General features: G+C 40.9%; 1 protein-coding gene across 1 annotated transcript in view; it reads left to right on the top strand.

Annotated features, from left to right (window-relative positions):
• Positions 1 to 18,636, top strand: part of necab3 (N-terminal EF-hand calcium binding protein 3) — a 155,758-nt gene that overhangs the window by 124,211 nt on the left and 12,911 nt on the right. The window contains exon 9 of the mRNA XM_034166078.1: positions 1,061 to 1,114. Within this exon, the coding sequence (XP_034021969.1) occupies positions 1,061 to 1,114 (54 nt within the window). The remainder of the gene's footprint in view (positions 1 to 1,060; positions 1,115 to 18,636) is intronic.

Genomic DNA, 18,636 nt, shown 5'->3' on the forward strand with positions numbered 1-18,636 from the left:
TCCTCTGCTTGGTCTAAAAAAGTAACCGTTACTGACTGCCACAATCTTTTTTCTTGATTTCTTATAGTGTTTCTTAAAGCCAGAAAGTTGCCATTTGAAATGACTTTAGTTTTGTGTCATGTCTGTGATCTGCTTTTTTTTCTACAAAATTAAACAACTGAATAAACATCCTCTGAGGCCGGTGATTCCATAATTTTTGCCAGGGGTTGTATAAATGAAAATAAACTGAAATTAAAATTGTGTAACTGCAGAACTGCCAGAGTTCATTTTAATCCTGTGTCTGTATATATATATATATATATATATATATATATATATATGTATATATATATATATATGTATGTATATATATATATATATATATATATGTATGTATATATATATATATATATATATATATATATATATATATCACTTTAGTATCACTCGCCAACAGCTCATACCATTAAGAATGTATGCAATTTTTAATATGGAAGGGGACATTTTCTTTGTTTTCCATAAATTAAAAGGGTGACAGAAAAAAAGCCATTAATCAGTGATGATGACAAAAGTGCAGACCAAAACTGTGCTCGAGACAGCCACAAAGACACTAAAAAGGACAGAAGAGTGGACAAACAAAAGACTGTGTCAACATGAATGACAATAGCGCACCACACCAAAGCCACTTAGCCCCAAAATATGAACACAGCCCCACAGTACACCACCCTAGCTATAACCCCCTGGTGACCTGAAACCCACTTTCCTGCCCCTCAAAGGAGACCAGGGGGCAACAGGCCCACCACCATGCATCCCTCTGCCATGTCTCCATGCCACACTGCAGGCCACTGACTAGGGAAATGTAATCCCCCCTCCCACCGCCCAGCAATGGGTAGGAGCTCATGGGATTCAAGGATTTAATGTTCTCAAAAATAATTTTGAATTCTGTGAATTACTGTTTTCAAAAGGGAGAAAAAACAAACAACATGAAACTTGTTCTTTGACAGATGCTTCATGATATCAGATTATTTATGTCTGCCATAATGATCTATCTTCTCTCCTGTCTAATATTTTGTTATTTCAGAGTCCAAAGTTGGAGCCACTCAAAGAGGACACTTTGGCCAGCACATACAAGTCTGTAAGTCACAAACACTAATGCTGCATTGACACATAACGACGACAAGTCACGAATGCCATGAAGTATACATTCTTGGCCGCTGATCACAGATGTGATGATTTGAGGCAGAGGCGTCAGGTGACCACGCGTTACTATTAATGGCACATTTTGCTGGCAAATTATCAGGAACCATTACACATAGTCAAGAATAATGTTCCACGCTATTGCGTGCTGTTCCGCGCTATGGTGAATCACATGCATGTCCAGTGGCCTGGTGTAGGTACCTCAGCAGAAAGGGAGGTTGAAACCATGGGTGCATCACCTGCAGCTGTAGGCTGGTGCTCCAGGTTGGGCCTGTCTGACACCATGGATGGCTCAAACTCTGTATCGGAGAAGACATCCCTGTTATAAGGGAAAAAGCCCAGTGGATCTGAATCCAGAGGAGATATTCTGTGGTGTCATTGCATACATGAAAGCATCATTCACACAGCCAGAGATTTTGTATATGCTGGCTGTTTTGCCTGGGTTGGATCTCATCCAGCCATCAAGAGCTCGATTGTAATAGGTTTTAAATGGACCATACACACTCTTATCCAGAGGTTGCAGGTGATGGGATGTGTGGGGTGGAATTGTGAACATAACAATACCATTTGTTTTTACTATATCCAAAGCCTTCAGTGAAATGTGGGCTTCATGGTTATCCAAGATTAGCAGCAGTGGCAGGTCAGGGGAGCACTTGGTCTGCTGAACAAGATGTTCAAGGAACTCAACGAAGGTGTCTTCATTGATCCAGCCTGATCTGGTAGAGGTACCAATTCATTCTGGAGGTGCTCCTGTAATGAAGTCGCCTTTGTATCTAACCCTTGGGAACATAAACATAGGAGGGACTGCATTACCAGTCGCATTGACTGCCCAGCCCACAGTCATCAGTTCACCTCTTTCAGCAGATGTGATGGCGCCTACTTACTTCTTTCCTTTTTCTGCCACTACCTGCTTTGGTGTCTGTACTGTTGTTACACCTGTTTCGTCAACATTATAAATCATGTTTGGAGGGAATTTATGCCTGTAAAACAAAGAAAAGAGCAATGATGATAATCAGAATAGTTAAACATTAAGTAATGCAAAAGTATTAGCAATTACACATTCCTTAATAGCCTATATCATGGTAATTCTAGCTGGTAAGTACCCATGCGTTAGTTTGTTGTTAATTTACTTAACTGTTGTATGTAGTCGTCATAAATAGTTATTAATGTTTTTATATGTATGAATTCTGTTACCTGTCCATCACGTTAGCCAGATTGTCAAAGAACTTCCCAACTATATTTTTACTGAAGGCTGTAGCCCTTCCTAAAGATGTCGCTTCAGGCATATGGCAAGAGAGATGGTGGTGTGGCATAAAATTCTTGAATCAATCTTTACCTAAAAAAGTAATGGTACTGTATTGAACTACACTAAGCAAATGGGCCTGTACCAACCAATGTTGACCTGTCAATATTTCTCTCTTTTGCCACTGATCTGATGGACTTTCCACCCTTGACATCATTGGCTGCTCTCTCCATCCCTTCAAGGGGTGCTGAGCCCCAGCTTGTTTTCCTCTTGTAGGATTTTGACATGATACCTTCTCTACAATGGTTAACATATAAAAAACAAAACAAAGCCAGTTGAGTATACTCAACTGAAATACCATTTTATATGTCAGAGACTTAACTGCATTTCAGTGCCTTATGGTGGGGTTAAGTTGAACCATTGGCTCAATTTTCCCCATAGCCACGATTTTGAAAAAAAAACAAAAAAACAAGCTAGCTTAGAAATTCAAGCTAATCTTTAGTGCAGGGGTGGCCAAGTTCGGTCCTCGAGAGCCACCTTCCTGACACTCTTAGTTGTCTCCCTGCTCCAACACACCTGAATCCAATGAAAGACTCGTTAGCAGACTTTTAATGAGCCTTTCATTGGATTCAGGTGTGTTGGAACAGGGAGACAACTAAGAGTGTCAGGAATGTGGCTCTCGAGGACCGAACTTGGCCACCCCTGCTTTAGTGAATTGATTCACATGATTCTATACATTAGCAAATTACAAACATATATATTATATATGTTATATAATTATAATTATATATAATTATGTTACCTATGCCATTTATCTTGTATAGGTAACATAATTATTATGCAATTCAAACAATATACTTTATGGATTTTAAATAAATACTGTCATTATTATTGATTTAGAGTAATTACATTTTATTAATACTGAATACATAAAGCTGAGGATTAGGCATTTCAAATAAATAGGATTTATTACAGTAATGAATATGCATCATGTAAGGTTTATTTGGTAGGTTTGTATTAAAATTATCTAAAAAAAAGTAAATGGAATTTGTCATGTAATAAAATTACATAAATCTTAAAAGTTAGCGTTAAATATTTCTGTGAGTGCACCTAGATACAAGAGGTGGGTCTGCTTACCCACTGGCTCAACTTACCTCACTCTCTCCTGTACAAATTGATAAATGTTGTTTAGCCACAGTGATGGAAGAAAAGGGAACAACTTTGCAGAGGCACACTTTTGTTTTTTGTGAAAATAAACCAAAGACGCTGTTACAGGCTCAGTTGCAATCTGTCAATAAGACACTGGAGGTCAGACAGTGAGACCCTGACCCTGTCGTGTTGAAATGCGAGTGCTGCAATAAGTGCACAGCGCAACTGCTGCACAGAATAACCTACCCTTTCTTTGACTTTAAACTGCGGTTTTCTGTGTAAAATGTGGAGGATAGGATCAATTCTGTCGAGAAGAAAAACTCTTGATTCGTCACACGTAGACTTGTTTAGAGTGGCTCAGATACTGTTAGTTTGGGTAAGGTTTGACCCTGACCTTAAAAATGTGGAAGATGGTCACCTTTGCTCAGGGAAAGAGTGATCCAGGTGCCCACCTGCATGAGCCTCCTCCGGTTTGGACCCCGGTGCTACCGTGCAGTAGATTAGCCCTCATGATGCCTAAGCAGTGACCTAAGGTGACCACTAGCTCTCTTTGGAGGAACCTTGGGTACCGCTAAGATGCCTTTGTGATAAATGTTTACTTGGGGAGACTCAGATGAGAAGTGTCACTTGTGCGGTGAGGGAACATCAGCTACAATGTTTTGGCCATGTGGCTCATTTCTCTGGGCACCATCCAGTAAGCAAGTGCTTCAGTGTTGAGGACCCCAGGAGCTGGAGAGGGTGATGGGGACACCCACATTTCACCTGGGTGCGGCAGATGAACGGTTACTTTTGAGAGGTGGTGATGGATTGGTTTACCTGAATGGTTGCCATTCATGATCCAGGGCACTTCCGTGGGGCAGTAAATATTGGTAATGTGCGGCACTAGCGCATGCTTCCAGATGTGACCTAACTTTAAAAATGAAGGCCGGTGTCTTTTAAAGGTCAACTTTTTAATTGCATTTTTGCAAGACAGTGTACTAGTAGTGTTGTGGTACTCAAATCCAGACACCTCCAAAGAACCAGTCTTGATTTAAGTCTCAAAGTCAAGACCAAATGTTAGGACTTTAAAGTGCAGAAGACTGAGTCAAGACCAGCTTTTGAAGGTGATGAGACCAAACCAAGACCAACACTGGCCTTGAATATTACGACACTACTATCTAGACATTGACAGTGGCTCTGGATCATAGGATTTAGACAACCAACCGATAGACCACGGTTCGATTCCAGTATGTGCCGCTATGCAAGGTGCTCAACTGCACACCAGGAGCAACTGAGGGACTAAGGACCTTGCCCAAGGGCCCTTAGTGATTTTCCGATATGGGCAGGATTTGAATTGAGGATCATCTGATCTCAAACCCACCGCTTAACCATTAGACCATCGCCTCCTCTTCTGTGAAATAGGTGTGATTTACTTTGCTTTTACCATGGCACACAACAGGTGTTGTACTGTCAAATTAAGACCATGTTGATTATGGTAGTAATGTTGCTCTTAAACTGAGGATTGGCTTAGATATGCATGAGATTCCAATTGTAGCTGTCTTAGTCAGAAAATCGACCATCATCAATCAATCAATCAATCAATCAATTTTTTTTTATATAGCGCCAAATCACAACAAACAGTTGCCCCAAGGCGCTTTATATTGTAAGGCAAGGCCATACAATAATTATGTAAAACCCCAACGGTCAAAACGACCCCCTGTGAGCAAGCACTTGGCTACAGTGGGAAGGAAAAACTCCCTTTTAACAGGAAGAAACCTCCAGCCGAACCAGGCTCAGGGAGGGGCAGTCTTCTGCTGGGACTGGTTGGGGCTGAGGGAGAGAACCAGGAAAAAGACATGCTGTGGAGGGGAGCAGAGATCGATCACTAATGATTAAATGCAGAGTGGTGCATACAGAGCAAAAAGAGAAAGAAACAGTGCATCATGGGAACCCCCCAGCAGTCTACGTCTATAGCAGCATAACTAAGGGATGGTTCAGGGTCACCTGATCCAGCCCTAACTATAAGCTTTAGCAAAAAGGAAAGTTTTAAGCCTAATCTTAAAAGTAGAGAGGGTGTCTGTCTCCCTGATCTGAATTGGGAGCTGGTTCCACAGGAGAGGAGCCTGAAAGCTGAAGGCTCTGCCTCCCATTCTACTCTTACAAACCCTAGGAACTACAAGTAAGCCTGCAGTCTGAGAGCGAAGCGCTCTATTGGGGTGATATGGTACTACGAGGTCCCTAAGATAAGATGGGACCTGATTATTCAAAACCTTATAAGTAAGAAGAAGAATTTTAAATTCTATTCTAGAATTAACAGGAAGCCAATGAAGAGAGGCCAATATGGGTGAGATATGCTCTCTCCTTCTAGTCCCCGTCAGTACTCTAGCTGCAGCATTTTGAATTAACTGAAGGCTTTTTAGGGAACTTTTAGGACAACCTGATAATAATGAATTACAATAGTCCAGCCTAGAGGAAATAAATGCATGAATTAGTTTTTCAGCATCACTCTGAGACAAGACCTTTCTGATTTTAGAGATATTGCGTAAATGCAAAAAAGCAGTCCTACATATTTGTTTAATATGCGCTTTGAATGACATATCCTGATCAAAAATGACTCCAAGATTTCTCACAGTATTACTAGAGGTCAGGGTAATGCCATCCAGAGTAAGGATCTGGTTAGACACCATGTTTCTAAGATTTGTGGGGCCAAGTACAATAACTTCAGTTTGATCTGAGTTTAAAAGCAGGAAATTAGAGGTCATCCATGTCTGTAAGACAATCCTGCAGTTTAGCTAATTGGTGTGTGTCCTCTGGCTTCATGGATAGATAAAGCTGGGTATCATCTGCGTAACAATGAAAATTTAAGCAATACCGTCTAATAATACTGCCTAAGGGAAGCATATATAAAGTGAATAAAATTGGTCCTAGCACAGAACCTTGTGGAACTCCATAATTAACTTTAGTCTGTGAAGAAGATTCCCCATTTACATGAACAAATTGTAATCTATTAGACAAATATGATTCAAACCACCGCAGCGCAGTGCCTTTAATACCTATGGCATGCTCTAATCTCTGTAATAAAATTTTATGGTCAACAGTATCAAAAGCAGCACTGAGGTCTAACAGAACAAGCACAGAGATGAGTCCACTGTCCGAGGCCATAAGAAGATCATTTGTAACCTTCACTAATGCTGTTTCTGTACTATGATGAATTCTAAAACCTGACTGAAACTCTTCAAATAGACCATTCCGCTGCAGATGATGTTAGCTGTTTTACAACTACCCTTTCAAGAATTTTTGAGAGAAAAGGAAGGTTGGAGATTGGCCTATAATTAGCTAAGATAGCTGGGTCAAGTGATGGCTTTTTAAGTAATGGTTTAATTACTGCCACCTTAAAAGCCTGTGGTACATAGCCAACTAACAAAGATAGATTGATCATATTTAAGATCGAAGCATTAAATAATGGTAGGGCTTCCTTGAGCAGCCTGGTAGGAATGGGGTCTAATAAACATGTTGATGGTTTGGATGAAGTAACTAATGAAAATAACTCAGACAGAACAATCGGAGAGAAAGAGTCTAACCAAATACCGGCATCACTGAAAGCAGTCAAAGATAACGATACGTCTTTGGGATGGTTATGAGTAATTTTTTCTCTAATAGTTAAAATTTTGTTAGCAAAGAAAGTCATGAAGTCATTACTAGTTAAAGTTAATGGAATACTCAGCTCAATAGAGCTCTGACTCTTTGTCAGCCTGGCTACAGTGCTGAAAAGAAACCTGGGGTTGTTCTTATTTTCTTCAATTAGTGATGAGTAGAAAGATGTCCTAGCTTTACGGAGGGCTTTTTTATAGAGCAACAGACTCTTTTTCCAGGCTAAGTGAAGATCTTCTAAATTAGTGAGACGCCATTTCCTCTCCAATTTACGGGTTATCTGCTTTAAGCTACGAGTTTGTGAGTTATACCATGGAGTCAGACACTTCTGATTTAAAGCTCTATTTTTCAGAGGAGCTACAGCATCCAAAGTTGTCTTCAATGAGGATGTAAAACTATTGACGAGATACTCTATCTCCCTTACAGAGTTTAGGTAGCTACTCTGCACTGTGTTGTTATATGGCATTAGAGAACATAAAGAAGGAATCATATCCTTAAACCTAGTTACAGCGCTTTCTGAAAGACTTCTAGTGTAATGAAACTTATTCCCTACTGCTGGGTAGTCCATCAGAGTAAATGTAAATGTTATTAAGAAATGATCAGACAGAAGGGAGTTTTCAGGGAATACTGTTAAGTGTTCTATTTCCATACCATAAGTCAGAACAAGATCTAAGATATGATTAAAGTGGTGGGTGGACTCATTTACTTTTTGAGCAAAGCCAATAGAGTCTAATAATAGATTAAATGCAGTGTTGAGGCTGTCATTCTCAGCATCTGTGTGGATGTTAAAATCGCCCACTATAATTATCTTATCTGAGCTAAGCACTAAGTCAGACAAAAGGTCTGAAAATTCACAGAGAAACTCACAGTAACGACCAGGAGGACGATAGATAATAACAAATAAAACTGGTTTTTGGGACTTCCAATTTGGATGGACAAGACTAAGAGACAAGCTTTCAAATGAATTAAAGCTCTGTCTGGGTTTTTGATTAATTAATAAGCTGGAATGGAAGATTGCTGCTAATCCTCCGCCCCGGCCCGTGCTACGAGCATTCTGACAGTTAGTGTGACTCGGGGGTGTTGACTCATTTAAACTAACATATTCATCCTGCTGTAACCAGGTTTCTGTTAGGCAGAATAAATCAATATGTTGATCAATTATTATATCATTTACCAACAGGGACTTAGAAGAGAGAGACCTAATGTTTAATAGACCACATTTAACTGTTTTAGTCTGTGGTGCAGTTGAAGGTGCTATATTATTTTTTCTTTTTGAATTTTTATGCTTAAATAGATTTTTGCTGGTTATTGGTAGTCTGGGAGCAGACACCGTCTCTACGGGGATGGGGTAATGAGGGGATGGCAGGGGGAGAGAAGCTGCAGAGAGGTGTGTAAGACTACAACTCTGCTTCCTGGTCCCAACCCTGGATAGTCACGGTTTGGAGGATTTAAGAAAATTGGCCAGATTTCTAGAAATGAGAGCTGCTCCATCCAAAGTGGGATGGATGCCGTCTCTCCTAACAAGACCAGGTTTTCCCCAGAAGCTTTGCCAATTATCTATGAAGCCCACCTCATTTTTTGGACACCACTCAGACAGCCAGCAATTCAAGGAGAACATGCGGCTAAACATGTCACTCCCGGTCGGATTGGGGAGGGGCCCAGAGAAAACTACAGAGTCCGACATTGTTTTTGCAAAGTTACACACCGATTTAATGTTAATTTTAGTGACCTCCGATTGGCGTAACCGGGTGTCATTGCTGCCAACGTGAATTACAATCTTACCAAATTTACGCTTAGCCTTAGCCAGCAGTTTCAAATTTCCTTCAATGTCGCCTGCTCTGGCCCCCGGAAGACAATTGACTATGGTTGCTGGTGTCGCTAACTTCACATTTCTCAAAACAGAGTCGCCAATAACCAGAGTTTGATCCTCGGCGGGTGTGTCGTCGAGTGGGGAAAAACGGTTAGAGATGTGAACGGGTTGGCGGTGTACACGGGGCTTCTGTTTAGGGCTACGCTTCCTCCTCACAGTCACCCAGTCGGCCTGCTTTCCCGGCTGCTCGGGATCTGCCAGGGGGGAACTAACGGCGGCTAAGCTACCTTGGTCCGCACCGACTACAGGGGCCTGGCTAACTGTAGAATTTTCCACGGTGCGGAGCCGAGCCTCCAATTCGCCCAGCCTGGCCTCCAAAGCTACGAATAAGCTACACTTATTACAAGTACCGTTACTGCTAAAGGAGGCCGAGGAATAACTAAGCATTTCACACCCAGAGCAGAAAAGTGCGGGAGAGACAGGAGAAGCCGCCATGCTAAATCGGCTAAGAGCTAGTAGCTACGCTAAGCTAGCGGATTCCTAAAAACACGCAAAGTGAATAATGTGTAAATAATTTAGAGGTTATTCAGCAGGAGTGCTTTAGTTAAGGCACGTAAAGATTACACTGGGAAACAAATCGTAATCTAGATAACTAGATCAATCTAACTGCGCAGATTAAACAGCTAACAGATACAGAAAAACACCGCTGTGCTCCGGAACAGGAAGTGATACAATACCGCAGTGAGAGCCAACCACCAGTCATCATGTGGGTAATAATATTGCCCTATACTCACTTGTCTCATACAGATATTGATGATTTGTGCCAAGAACATTCATCTTTCATGAACTTCATCTGTTGGTTGGTTTGTGTAATTGTTTCACAGGATATCTCAATAAAACATGAATCGATTTCAATGAAAATTGGTGACAAAGTCAGCGTTGAGTCAAGGAAGAGTTTTTTGTTTGTTTGTTTTGTTTTTTTGTTTTTTTGATTTTGGGGAAGATGTGGTTCTAGAATGATAGCATTTTATCTTGTCTCATTGTTTTTCATGCTACTTCTACTTAGGCGAAACAGCAACCCCACAGTTTAACTCAGTTAAGGGCAGATAAACAGCCTAGTCAGGCCTTTGAGTAGATTTAAGCAAGTCTTCTTGTTACCTCGCTGATCTTTTCTGCTGCTCTCAGCACACATTTGCTCCAGAAAATGTACTTCAACCACCAAGATCGGTCACTGTCCCCTTTCTACACCCTTGTTTCCCTCAAACACTGCTAGTCTATAACCACGTGCACCAGTATTTATAGCACATTTTGTGCACATAACAGCTTGTTTCCAGCTGTATAAAGTCAGCATAAGGCCAGCCTTAAGGTGTGAAAATGTAAAGTGGACAAGTTTGTGTTCAAAAGGCAAAACTCAGTATGGCCTTTGAAAGAGGTTGGACGGATCTCTGGTGTGTTCTTATAAGCCCAGAGGAAATTACTGAGTCACAGTGCGCTCAGAGACAGAAATGGACAAAGTGTGAAAACACCCACAGAGAGGTCAATGTGCACTCAATTATCGCGCTGTAACTATGGTGACAATTAAAGCAAAGTAAAAGACGTGACAAAACGAGTGCCCCACATTGAGTCTGTTACGCAGTATGTTTTCTTTTTGATCATGTTTTTTTTTAAATAAATAAATAAAAAGTATTCAAGCAAAGGCACATAGTACTAAAAGACACACATTTAGGGGTATCTTCAAGACCCAGCTTCTTCTTAGTTTTGAACTTTTCCAATGTCTGTGAGAGGTCAAGATATCTGATGGACTTCCTTTACACAGTCCTGACCTGCACCTCCTACAGGACAGCATCTACTCCGTCTATCCACCTCCAGTTCAACCCTCTGTTTTGTTGGCAGTGTTCATCATGTTTAAACCACCTCAGCCTAATTTCCTGGATTAGTTTTGTTGCATTCTGATTTCTTCTTCTGTTCAGCCTCCATACAACCATCTCAGCATTCTCATTTCCACCATATTTAATCCTATTCAGGACTTTTGGGGTCCATTGGACCCCATGGCAATTGTTTTCTCCATATTGTGCTCACTAAAGTCCTGAATAGGGTGAACTTCTCCTGCACTCCCTTCGGTACCCATGTCTCATCCCATGTGTCAGTTCTGATCTTACCACTGTTTCATAAAAATTTAAGCCTTAAAGGGTTAAAGGGGACACAAATAGCTAATCAGCCAGTCACATGGCAGCAACTCAATGGATTTAGGCATCTAGACATGGTGAAGATGACATGCTGAAGTTCAAAGTGAGCAATTTCTTCCCTGAATGGGGAAGAAATGGATTTAAGTGACTTTGAACGTTACATGGTTGAGGGTGCCAAACAGGCTGGTCTGAGTATTTCAGAAACTGCTGATCTACTGGGATTTTCACGCACAGCCATCTCTACGGTTCACAGAAAATGGTCCAAAAAGAGAAGATATCCAGTGGGTGGCAGATGTGTGGACGAAAATGCCTTGTTGATGTCAGAGGAGAATGAGCAGACTGGTTGAATGGGCAACTGCGTTTTTCTATCATGTCAGTATGGACCAACATCTCTGAGGAATGTTTCCAACACCTTGCTGAACCTGTGCCATAAAGAATTAAGGCAGTTCTGAAGGCAGAAAGGGGGCCCAACCTGGTACGAGCAAGGTGTACCCAATAAAGTGGTTAATTGAAGTTAACAGAATGATGTTATGATGCATAGGGCGAGCAATGAGGAGTTGTGACTCTAATTGGACGGTCGCTGCACGGATGCTGCTCTGTAACGGGATCTCCTCTCTCAAGTTTCTTCTGCTGGTGTCAAGCTGCGGAAACAATAAAAAGACTAGAAAGAGACTAGAAAGTGATGCAGTTATTACTAAAGGAACGCAATCATTTTTACACACTGAGTTCATCCACATTAGATATATTACGAGGACTGCTTCATTCCACCTGCGAAATATAGTGAAGATTCGTCCCATCCTGTCTATGGCTGATGCTGAGACCCTGATTCATGCGTTTATGTCTTATAGATTGGACTACTGCAATGTTCTATTTTCTGGTTTACCGCAGTCCAGCATTTGGGCTCTCCAATTGATTCAAAATGCTGCTGCCAGACATTTGACACAAAGCAGAAAGTTCGACCACATTACACCCATTTTGGCATCCCTTCACTGGCTTCCTGTCCCAGTGAGATCAGATTTTAAGGTTCTGCTACTAGTCTATAAAATTGTTCATGGACTGTCACCTCCCTACTTAGCTGACCTAATTAATCCCTATGTACCGGCCCGGGCTTTGCGTTCTCAGGGTGTAGGACTGCTTTGTGTCCCTAGGATGAATAAAACATCTATGGGTCACAGTGCTTTCTCTTATCGTTATCGCTTTCTCTTACCTCCACAGCATGTCTTTTTCCTGGTTCTCTCCCTCAGCCCCAACCAGTCCCAGCAGAAGACTGCCCCTCCCTGAGCCTGGTTCTGCTGGAGGTTTCTTCCTGTTAAAAGGGAGTTTTTCCTTCCCACTGTAGCCAAGTGCTTGCTCACAGGGGGTCGTTTTGACCGTTGGGGTTTTACATAATTATTGTATGGCCTTGCCTTACAATATAAAGCACCTTGGGGCAACTGTTTGTTGTGATTTGGCGCTATATAAAAAAATTGATTGATTGATTGATTGATCGTGCCCCTGTTCTGTGGAATGATCTCCCTGCGTCAATAAAACAGTCAGATTCTGTGGATACTTTCAAGTCCAGACTTAAGACGCACTTATTTTCCCTTTCTTATGGCTAGCATACTGGTATAGTATGTTACTATGCTTTTTACTCTTTTAATTCATTTTATTAGGAAATTGAGCATGCCATGGCCTCAACTTTATCTAAATTCATGGTCTTTTAGGGAAGCTTAGGGCTAGTGGCTTAGTATTTCTTCCGTTTTTCTTGTTGCTTAATGCTGACAAATTATACTGTATTTGTTGTCTTTCTGCTGCCTGATTCAGTTTTTTTTTCTGTTTTCTGTTGTTTGAGGTGCGGCTCCGTCCAGAGATGGGTGTGGTGTCTGTTTCTGTGGCCCTCCTGTCCTGTGCACCGGCAAAATTTCCTGTATATTCATTTTGTAAATTGTTTTGTAAATTGTGTCGGGAGCATGGCCCAAGCAGAGGGTTGCGCCTTTGAGTCTGGTCTGCTTGAGGTTTCTTCCTCAAATTATCAGAAGGAGTTTTTCCTTACCACTGTCCCCTGTGTGCTTTCTCTGGGGGTTGGTAAGGTTAGACCTTAGTTGTGTGAAGCGCCTTGAGGCAACTTTGTTGTGATTTGGCGCTATATAAATGAAAATAAATTGGAATTGAAACTGTAATCTGTGCTCTGAAATTTCCAATGTGTACACAAGAATACTTTATGCACACTCCATTCCATATTCGATATATTCATCCAATATTTTCAACCAAATTTTGAGCAGATTATTTTCTTCTCTAAAAGGTCCAATCGACTGATCAATCCATATGTATTTGGACTTTTGTAGTTGGAATTTTTCCTCTGTACAACATTGCAATAGAATTAAAACACAACAAAACAATCAATGTTTGTACACTGTAAAATTGAAAATGTTGTGAAACGGCTTCCTTAAAATTCTAAGTGAAAAAATATAATCTGTTCTATTTGTTAGCAATCAGCTCTTTCCCTTGTATTTTTGAGTTGAACATGTTCTATTTTATTGTGTAGTGTAGACTTTCAGCCTTAATTTAAGAGGTTTAACAACAAATTCTGCCTGAACAAACGAGGAATTACAGCCATTTTATGCAGTGTGCCTCCATTATTCATGTCCATAAGTGATTGGACAAATTACATATAAGTATTATTATAAGTATTATTATTATATAAATCATCACCTTTGCAGCTGGTTTTCTTTAGTTCAGTTTCAGTTTCAGTTTATTGCCATTTGCAGTAGAAAAACAACAGTGGAATTAAAATTCCAAGTTTTCTTTAGATAGTGAGTAGTGGGGCTGTTAAGCATAAGAATTGTGCACAAAATGAAAGAAGCATGAAACTTTCAGGATTTGCTCTTGACATAAGCTTTGATTTAAGATGTGGAGGCATTCGCAGTTTGACCCCTGGGGTCAGTTAGAGGTCATTGGCCTCTAGGATATGCAATTTCTATGTATGAAATTAGAAATTGTGTATTTCTGTGTTTCTGAGCATGGGAAACTCATTTCTGATTAGTCCAATTGCCACAGAGGTCAAAAACTGTCACTCCTAGAGGTCAAAGGTCAAGGTTGCTTGAAAAGAGCCCACATTTTGTTCAGTCTAAATATATAATGTACTGCTTCTTTGTATTTTAGCAAACAATGCCATGTTATGCATCACTCAAACTTAAAATATAGTTTCTTGTTCATTTTCTTTCATTTAGTGTTTTGTCCTTACAATATCTATGCTATCTGATCGAAATAATAGGCATAGTTTGGAGGCACAGTGACACTTATTTTCCATACCATGCATCATACAACCCCAATTCCAATGAAGTTGGGACATTGTGTAAAATGTAAATAAAAACAGAATACAATGAATGCAAATCCTCTTCAACTTATATTCAATTGAATACACCACAAAGACAAGATATTTAATGTTCAAACTATTAAACTTTATTGTTTTTTGTGCAAATATTTACTCATTTTGAAATGGATGCCTGCAACACCTTTCAAAAAAGCTGGGACAGTTTTATGTTTACCACTCTGTTACATCACCTTTCCTTCTAACAACACTCAATAAGTGTTTGGAAACTGAGGACACTAATTAATTGAAGCTTGAAGGTGGAAATCTTTCCCATTCTTGCTTGATGTACGACTTCAGTTGTTCAACAGTCTGGGGTCTCCGTTGTCGTATTTTGCGCTTCATAATGTGCCATATTTTCAATGGGTGACAGGTCTGGACTGCAGGCAGGCCAGTCTAGTACTTTTACCTTTACTCTTTTACTACAAAGCCACGCTGTTGTAACACGTGCAGAATGTGGCTTGGCATTGTCTTGCTGAAATAAGCAGGGACGTCCCTGAAAAAGACGTTGCTTGAATGGCAGCATGTGTTGCTCCAAAACCTGGATGTACCTTTCAGCACTGATGGTGCCATTACAGATGTGTAAGTTGCCCATGCCATGGGCACTAACACACCCCCATACCATCATAGATGCTGGGTTTTGAACTTTGTGCTGGTAACAATCTGGATGGTCTTTTTCCTCATTTGTCCAGAGGACACGACATCCATGATTTCCAAAAACAATTTGAAATGTGGACTCATCAGACCACAGCACACTTTTCCACTTTGCGTCTGTCCATTTCAAAAGAGCTCGGGTGGTGTTTCTGGATGTTGTTGATGTATGGCTTTAACTTTGCATGGTAGAGTTTTAACTTGCATTTGTAGATGCAGCGACGAACTGTGTTAACTAACAATGGTTTTCTGAAGGGTTCCTGAGCCCACGTGGTAAGATCCTTTACACATTGATGTCAGTTTTTAATGCAGTGCCGCCTGAGGGATCGAAGGTCACGGGCATTCATTGTTGGTTTTCGGCCTTGCCGCTTACGTGTCGAAAGTATTAAAAATTAAATTGTTAAATTATATTGTTAAATTATATTGTTATATTGTGGACTGCAGATGATGGAATCCCTAAATTCCTTGCAATTGAATGTTGAGAAACTGTCCTTAAAATGTTGGAATTTTTCTCACAGTTGTGCACAAAGTGGTGATCCTCGCCCCATCTTTGCTTGTGAATGACTGAGACTTTTGGGGATGCTCCTTTTGTACCAAATCATCACACTCACAATTAGTGTCCTCAGTCCCAAACACTTACTGAGTGTTGTTAGAAGGAAAGGTGATGTAACACAGTGGTAAACATACCACTGTCCCAGCTTTTTTGACATGTGTTGCAGGCATCCATTTCAAATATTTGCACAAAAACAATAAAGTTTATCAGTTTGAACATTAACTATCTTGTCTTTGTGGTGTATTCAACTGAATATAGGTTGAAGAGGATTTGCAAATCATTGTATTCTGTTTTTATTTACACTTCACACAACGTCCCAACCTCTATGGAATTGGGCTTGTATGATGCACAGGTGAACATGCTCTACAAAATTTTCCCACACACATTAGCTTGTCAGAAACCACTGTTGGTTATGTTGAAGCTCTATTAATTGATGGTGCTGCAGCTGTGCATATGCTCAAGCCAGGCACTGCTAAAACCTTTCAGGAGTGGACTATGCTGACAGTGTATTTATACCATACATAGTATCACAGTTGACAGGCACAATACGCATCGACATTGTTTGGGATGTGTACAAAACAAATAGCCTAAAAGCCACAACAAGACAGAGGAAAGCAAAGAGAACTCGGAGAAGAGTGGAACCTGTCACTGTGATGCCAAAGAACTGGAAAGATTTCTTGTCTGTGGAGGAAAACAAAGCTGAGCTATTTCATTTTCTCTCTATTCAAGTGGTTAATACACCATTACATCTTGACAAAATAGTGTATGCCACAAACAATAATACTGTCCTCTGTTCTCCTGGGGGTTGTGACGTGAGTCTCCTGTGTCCATGCACTCATGAGGAAGCTGATACTCATCTCTTTCTTCATGTGGTGGATGCAGCCTACAAGGGAACCAAGAAAGTGATGGTGCGAACTGTTGATTCTGACGTGGTCATCTTGGCAGTGGATGTCTTCAAGAAAGTCAGTCTGGAGGAAATGTGGATTGCCTTTGGAGTTGGTAGCAGTTTCTGTTATATAGCCATTCACAAGGTGGTTGCTGCACTGGGTCCTTCCACTAGTTCTGCACTGCTAGCATTTCATTCTTTTACTGGCTATAATACAACTTCTTCATTCTGTGGTCGTGGTAAACAGACTGTCCGGGATACATGGCATGTATACCCAGAGGTTACAGAAGCTTTCCATGAAATGTTGCAGATCCCTCAAGAGTTGAGTGATCTTTCCTTGTCTCAGGTTGAACGTTTTGTTGTACTGATTTATGACAGAACGAGTGCATGTTCAGAAGTCAATGAGGCAAGAAAGCGTCTTTTCACCCAGAGGTCAAGATCACTGGAAAACATCCCCCTACACAAGATGCTTTGAGACAACACACCAAAAGAGCAATGTACGAAGCTAACATATGGAACCTTGCCTTGGTTCCTCAACCACATCTGCCCAGTCCCTCAGACTGGGGATGGATTGACACTGATGTTGGTTGGCAGCCACTTTGGACAACCGTCCCTGAGGCATCACAGGCTTGCTATGAACTTGTACAGTGTGGTTGCAAAAAGGGCTGGGGTGGGCACTGTAAATGTATAAAGACAACATTAAAATGCACAGCACTGTGCACATGTTCTGGTGACTGCAGTGACTAAAATGTTCACTAGTTCTACTAGTTCGCCCTTATGACTGTTCGATGTGATGTAAGCACACGTTTGACTTGGTAGCTGGCCTTGGTCCTGGAATGATTGAAGCGGAGATCATAGAGAATGGTGTCTTCTTCTACCCCCTATGGATATAAGAGTAGAGCCACTAGTGAAATAGAGGAGTAGGTGGAGGGGGGTGATAAATTGCGGCGCCAGGGTGCATGACGTGAGGATGAACTGGTGGGTTTATATCTCCTGGAAGATGGGAGTCAGGTGAGTTGATGGCTGTCAATCATCCAATGGACTCCTCCCGAACTATGTTTAGAAAACAACATTTATGATGACACATGTTGTGGACACACCAAGTTGTAAACCCTTCTTATGAGTTCAACTCTGAGTTCATAGGTCTGTTCTTTTGCCTGGTTCATATTTACATGTAATTCTTTGATAAGCTGTACATTTTATATTTAGATTGACCAAAATGTGGGATCTTTTCAAGCTACCTTGACCTTTGACCCCTGAGAGTGACTGTTATTGACCTCTGGGGGTCTTGGACATATCAGAAATGAGTTTTTCGTACTCAGAAACATGGAAATATACATTTACTTTATATTTCCATCACATTTACGTCCTAAGACACATCAATTTCTAATTTAATACATAGAAATTTCATATCCTACAGGTCAATGACCTCGAGCTGACCCCAGGGGTCAAACTGCAAATGCCTCACATCTTAAATCAAAGCTTATGTCATCAAGAGCAAACCCTGAAAGTTTCATGCTGCTTTCATTTTTTGCACAATTCGTATGATAATCAGAGCTTAGCAGCCCCACAAGAGGAGATGGATACATGAACATGCAGAAGTCACAATTTGCATTGTTCATTAAGAAATACAAACAGTACACTACTGGATGTTCTCAAAGCTGAGTGACCTTGCAAGAAGGAGACGAGTGAGGGAAACCACCAAGACACCTGTGACAACTCTGAAGGAGACACTGTATGGCATCTGTGTCTGTCATTGGAGAAACGGTGCATAGTGCAGTCACAACAGAAACCTGTCACTCCTTCAGAACTGTCATAGGTGTCTTGGTGGCTTCCCTCACTAGTCTTCCTATTGCACACTGAATCAGTTTTTGAGAACTGCATATTCTGGACAGATTTACCACACAGTAGGGTACTGTGTGGTAAATCTGACACACCTCTGACACACCTTATGTGTCAGAGGACGTATCTGTATTATCATGTTATCATGGCTGTTAGACCCC

Source organism: Thalassophryne amazonica, chromosome 3, assembly GCF_902500255.1.
Source record: "Thalassophryne amazonica chromosome 3, fThaAma1.1, whole genome shotgun sequence".
NCBI lineage: Eukaryota > Metazoa > Chordata > Actinopteri > Batrachoidiformes > Batrachoididae > Thalassophryne > Thalassophryne amazonica.